Here is a 6,672-nt window from a genome sequence, read left to right as displayed (position 1 = left end):
GTCTCCCTCAGGTGTCCAATAATTTTAGCGTTTTACCTGTTTTTGCTATTCTTCTTCATGGACCCATTGGGTTCTTTTTATCCTTAGCACCTTCATGATTCATTGCCACATAAATATTCTCCAGCCAGGTGAGCCCTGCACCAGTTTCTTTTATTTATCTGCCATTTTTCAGTACCCCAACCCTGCCCTCTTTGGCCTCTGCTTTCAGTTATCCTTGGAGTTCTAAGAAGCAAAGCCCTCTTCCCACTCACTGCTGGGAAACAAAGTTCAATGTTGCAGCTCCTCCTATTAGCCATTCTCATTTTTTCTTTTCCAGCACAACACATTAATCCAAAAGTAAACACTCCATGGTAAGTTTGAGAAACTCACAACCAGGAGTCCTGCACACTCCCCTTTCTATCAGTATTTTCAGATTCCCCAGTCTGAAAATACTGTGTACACATGTGCTCACAAACACACCCACAAAGAGATAGAAAACATTGGGAGATGGTAATACACATGGACCCTGAACTGTTTTCTTCTAACTGCAAGATATGAAGAAATCTCAGGATCTCTCTTTCGAGAGTGCTTTTCCCTTCTACATGCTAGGTTCAGCCCAGGTCAGGGCAAGCTGCCAATCTAACAGGACAATCAAGTCCCATCACATATTATCCCTCAATATTTCCTGATGAAGGCAGTTTGATTTCCCCAAAGCAATGATGTTTTGCTGGCAATGGTGAGAGTAACAACCTTTTGGGATCAAAAGGAAATTCAGTCACTTCAATCTTTCTAGTTCTAGAATCTCTTTTACTTAGTCCTGTGGGACTTGGATGTGTGAATAATCTTAGGGTCTTTGGCACTTGGGTCTTTAATCACTAGTTAGTTGCCTAAAAGTACCTGAAGATAAGACTTTCCCCAGCCATTCCTCTTTTCAAACAGACCTCTAACAGGATTTCTTCTGAATATTGCTTTAGTCATTCCACAGACTTGGAATCTGGACTTAAATGTTTGTCACACTAATAGATTACTCCCACCCCCAATTCTCACTTTCTACAATTTTCTCACTTCATAAGACAGAAATATACATCTGAACAAAGGTACAGAAATTTATTCCATTTCCTCCAGATAAGTGCTTCTTCCCTATGACAAGGTTTAGAATGGTATATATGAATGATAAGAAATCCTAAATTTAGTTTATCCCATAAAACTCAAGAAATGGTTCATCTTCACTGATCGCTTCATTGAAGTTACACTTACTGGGTGTGCAAAAGGCAGCAACCATTTTACCTTTAGGAAAACAGGCATGGCAAGTGATCATCTTTTCCCTGGGTCACAAACTGAGCAAGTAACAGCAAAAAAGACTTACGCTCTTGAGCCCCACTGGCATGCAGTTACCTCAATAGAACATCACTGCCTCTGATTTACTAGAGAGTACCTTGAGGAAGACCTTAACTTCCACTTTCCTGGGATGAAGGACTTAAAGGAATATGGCTTTTATTTAACTACAATGTACAAAATAATTACCTCTACACAAATTCAAAAATGTTGTGCTGGGCTTCCCTGGTGGCACAGTGGTTTAGAATCCGCCTGCCAGTGCAGGGGACATGGGTTCGAGCCCTGCTCCAGGAAGATCCCACATGCTGCGGAGCAATTAACCCCGTGCACCACAACTACTGAGACTGCGCTCTAGAACCCGCAAGCCACAACTACCGAGCCCGCACGCCTAGAGCCCGTGCTCCACAACAAGAGAAGCCACCGCAATGAGAAGCCCGCACACCACAACAAAGAGCAGCCCCCACTCGCCGCAACTAGAGAAAACTCGCGCACAGCAACGAAGACCCAACACAGCCACAAATAAATAAGTAAATAAATTTGTTTAAAAAATATGTGCTATTTTTTAAATTGTATGAGGATAAAAAGGAACTCAGTAGAGGGTTGAGATCTGCTATATATTTTCAATATTAAAATAAAAGTTGTAACCAAAATTATACCAGGCACATTTTGGCAGTTAGTATAAACCCAGCATTGACAAGCCACATGCCAAAAGATGTTTGCTTCCAAAGCACAGGAGAAAATGAATGAGCAAGGGCCCATATCCAAACTAATGCTTCAGCTTTCCCTCTGATTTTGACAATTGTCATCTCATCAGTTTTGGCATTTTTGATTGCCTGTGATTAGGAACTTCTTTTATTAACACTGCTGGCAGATGTGCCTTGCTGGGGGCTCACCATCTGCTCTGCCTTCTTATGATGTTGGCCTGGAGATGACCTTTCGTCACCACCTCTTCATCAGTTGATCTCTGATGTGCCCCTCTGAGATAGGAGGGATTTATCTAATTAGGTGGCCTGATCTGAGCTAAGCAGGCAGGATAGAACAGGTCGGTTTTTCCACCCACTCCTTTTATCAGTTGGTGGGTAAAGGCTAACTTGGGGGGGGGGGGCAACCAGAATGGGAAAGCCCCATTCTGTTGCTGATAATATGGGTTGTCTTTCCTCAGGGCTGTGGCCACCTCATCATGACTGAACCAGGCAGCTGCTTCTAGTTCTCTCAAGTTCACCTGGATCTGAAAGACATAAGGAAAAACAGGCTATAAGGTTAGGAGATACAAAACTTAGAATACGACGGCCAAAGATGAGAAAATGGTTCCAGAACTGAGCAATCTTAGAAGGTAATATCTGGGATCTATAGTCTGGGAGATAATCTGTTCTAGATAGGGTCCAGAAGCAAAAGTACCATAATTAAGAGATGAGAGTTAAGTATATATTTTAAATATTAAAAAAAAAATTTTAAATCCTGGAAGCTCAAATAGTAAAATATTGAGTGGTTTGGGAATTCCCGGGCGGTCCAGTGGTTAGGACTCGGCACTTTCACTACTGTGGCCCAGGTTCAATCCCTGGTTGGGGAACTAAGATTCTGCAAGCCATGCGGCATGGCCAAAAAAAAAAAAAAAAAAAAAAGTGGTTAACATTGAGAGGTAAAATTATATAACTAAAAAAAAGAACATATACATGTTACTCTTCTTCAAAGGATGTGTTAATTAATGATAGTCAAAAGCATAGTATCTGCCTTGCAAGAAGCAAAAATGCAAACTGCATCCACAGGGAGCTGAGACAGATTAGATATTATTCATTGTATAGAAACCAAAGCACAAAATAGACTTTGGCACATAGGGACCACAACACCATCTGTCAGGGATGTTAGAGCAAGGTGAGGTGGGATAAGACAACATCTAAGTCCCTTTCAATCAGAAGTTCCTATGATTTTATATTATTAGTCCCCAACATCCTGATTGGAGCAATAATACCAATTCTGAAATCAGTCATTAAATTTTATATATTTATTGTGTGCCTATTCTATGCAAGACTGTTAATTTCCTGATGATGAAAGATAAATTGTTTCATGATTGAGATATATACAAGGAAGAATGGTGATTGTGTTGGCACTCCCAATTTTTATGGTGATTAGTTGTTTATAAGATTGCAAATTCCTTAAAGGTATAAATCATATATTACATGTCTTTGTATAATCTAAACAATGCTGGACTAGACAGGTGCTTAGTAAGTACCTATGGACCAGCTTGGATGAGGCAAAGGATATATCATAAGGGAAGCATCAGAACTCACCTCTGTCTGCCCTGGTTTCACAGTTGCATGACAAGCAATCATGAGTGCACCATTAGGAAAGGGCCAGTGCTGAGATGCAGAGTATTGCAGTCTTTCCACCTCCAATCCCACCTCTCCTGCAGCTTCTCGCCAGATAGCCTCTTCCAGACTTTCACCTATAAGCACACAGATTAATTCAGGACAGCCCTGCAGCAGGAAGGGTGATACAGAAGCCCGTTGGCGAAAGGAATGCAAAACTGGCTCCCAAGTCAATGAAATACTCTTGGGGGAGCCCTAAATCTCTGAGTCTCTACACTAGGAATCAAGTCTGAAGTTGGGTATTGAACCACAATACTTGAACCTACTAGGTTAGTTACACAAAATAAGAGTCGGAGAGGCTACTGCTGCCCTCAGGTTTTTAATAAAGTTCACATGCCACATTTCACCATTTGCAAATTTTACCCCAATAGACTGACAAAAAAACCAAACAAACCTGTAAATAAATATTAAATTCTAGTTAATATAATATTAATATGCATGTTGAAATATTTAGGAGGAAGTGTACTAATGTCTGCAATCTATGCATCAAAAAATAAGATGGATTAATGGGTGGATAGAGAAATGCATAGACAGATATGTGATAAAGTAAACATAGTAATTATGGAATTTAGGTGGTGAGTACATGGGTGTTTACTGTATAAATCTTCCAGCTATGCTTATGTTTGAAAATTTGCCTATAAAATATTGGAGAATTGATGCCACAAAGTAGTTTTCTTGATATAATAGGGAAGAATGTGCTTGAGACACTATGGCAACAAGAATAAGAAATACATACTATTGCATACTATAAGATTTCATGTCTTTCAATGTTATCTGTATATGCCCGAAATTCCTTACCTATTATCACAAAAACCTGCCAAGGCAGAATACATTCCCTTGGGAAAGGAACTCTGGCGGGCAAGCAGTCATTGAGTCCCATCTGACACCAGAGTGATCACCACAGGAGTCATCTAGGAAAAGGGGATGGAAACTTGGGCACTAGGGCTTTGGGGCCTGTTAATGAAACAAAGTAATGGGTAACTAAGGAAAGCCTTTTAGCTGTACAGGCTTCCATCCACAAGACAAAGTAGTGCACAGCCTTCTTGGATTACTGACCTTTTAAAGCGATAATTACCTGTGGATAATAGATGATCTTATTGGAAGGGCACACACGCTTGCTGCCAGCCACATTCTTCTTGGTGGGCTGTCCACTTCTGCTGCAGAACTGATGAGCATCATGCCAATGGAGAAGAGCCTGAGCCTCGGAATACAAAGATGGGCTTGGTTTCATTTGGAGAGTATGTGGGGCTCATTATAATGGTGCTGGGGCTACTATTTAGAGCAACTCAAAGGGACACACCAATCCCTTTTCAGCTCACCTACTTTAAATGCTTATTAACTATTTAAACTTTAAAATAAGGAAACTATTTGAACATAGTCCTCTAGCATCTGAAGTACGAATTTTATTTTATTTTATTTTGGGGGGCTGTGCTGTGTGGCTTGCGGGATCTTAGTTCCCCGACCAGGGATTGACCAGGCCCACAACAGTGAAAGCCCAACTCCTAACCACTGGACCGCCAGGGAATTCTCTGAAGTATGAATTTTTAAAAAGCATATTTTAAATGTATTATGAATTATTTTAAAAATATGATATATAAAATATCATAATGAACACCTGTGAACTTATGAGCCAGCTTAAAAAGAAAACATTTTCAGTATAATTACCACCCCAACATGTACTCCTCTCCAATAAAGTTGGAATTTTTTTGCAAATAAAAAATGTTAAGGGGGCTTCCCTGGTGGCGCAGTGGTTGAGAGTCCGCCTGCCAATGCAGGGGACACAGGTTTGTGCCCCGGTCTGGGAAGATCCCACATGCCGCGGAGCGGCTGGGCCTGTGAGCCATGGCCGCTGGGCCTGCGCGTCTGGAGCCTGTGCTCTGCAACGGGAGAGGCCACAGCAGTGAGAGGCCCGCGTACCGCAAAAAAAAACAAAAAACAAAACAAACAAAAAAAAAATGTTAAGGGACTTCCCTGGTGGCCCAGTGCGTAAGACTCCACATTCCCAATGCAGGGGGCCTGGGTTCCATCCCTGGTCAGGGAACTAGATACTGCAACTAAGAGTCTGCATTTTGCAACTAAAGAAGCCTGCATGCCACAACGAAGATCCTGTGTGCCGCAACTAAGACCTGGCACAGTCAAAAATAAATATAAATAATTTTAAAAATGTTTAGAGATACCTCTTTAAATGGGCAGTCAAAAGCACTTTAGCAAGTGAAATCTAAAGCTGGAGGACAAGTCGTTAAAGCAATATAAAATAACTTCTCATGATGTATATGTCATGCTGTGGGTCATTAAAAATGTTTATAAGGCTGATAGATCATATTGCCATATATCTGCACACCCTCAGGAGACAATGGTACTAACAACGGTCCTGCCAAAAACAGGGTAAAAGAAAGAAGAATAAGCAATCTCCCTACAGCACATTGTCCTTCTGCCAAGGTTTGTAGGAAGGACTATGATCTGAAAAAAAAAAAAATCAAATGTTTCCCATATACACTACTTTACTTAATTTCCTACAGAACCAAGAAATCAATCTACCATGGATAGCAAGGAGGCATCCTTCACATTCAGCTGAAAGAGAGCCTTCCTCAGCCCAGTGAAAGACCCCTTGAGCTCTGTCTCCATTTCAGGTTTCTGTAAGGAAGCTAAAAAATTAGAAAAGAGAACAAAATGAAATGAATGTCAAGCTTTACCTCAGGGACCCTCTCAAGTATATTCTGTTAGAACATTGTTTCCCAAACTCACCTAATATGACTCAACTAGGGAGAATAAAAAAATATACAGGTTCTCAAACCCCTGCCTGGAGATTCTGAATAGCAGGTGAGTGAGGCCCAGAAATCTTGATTTTTTAACAAGCACCAGGAGATTCTTATATTCAGGCAAATTTGGGAAACATTAGAGCATAGTGTTTCCCAAGATCCTCTTCGGGGCAATAAGAACGTTCGCACTAGCCACACACTATCCCTGGCTAAAAAGATGAAAGGGGACCTCT

At 41.0% G+C, this 6,672-nt stretch overlaps 1 protein-coding gene across 1 annotated transcript; it reads right to left on the bottom strand.

Moving 5' to 3' along the window:
• Window positions 1–2,334: 2,334 nt before the first annotated feature.
• On the bottom strand, window positions 2,335–6,305 carry NUDT13 (nudix hydrolase 13; the record flags this gene model as incomplete). The annotated part of the gene is given in 8 exon segments (XM_082673535.1): window positions 2,335–2,379; window positions 2,381–2,542; window positions 3,603–3,757; window positions 4,479–4,482; window positions 4,484–4,546; window positions 4,550–4,591; window positions 4,756–4,881; window positions 6,219–6,305. Coding segments are annotated over 8 exon segments (684 nt in total).
• Window positions 6,306–6,672: the final 367 nt, after the last annotated feature.

The sequence above is a fragment of the Grampus griseus genome (genome assembly GCF_964374135.1).
Source record: "Grampus griseus genome assembly, chromosome: 16".
NCBI lineage: Eukaryota > Metazoa > Chordata > Mammalia > Artiodactyla > Delphinidae > Grampus > Grampus griseus.
Note: the sequence above shows the minus strand (reverse complement) of the source record. Positions and strands in the feature narration are given on the sequence as shown.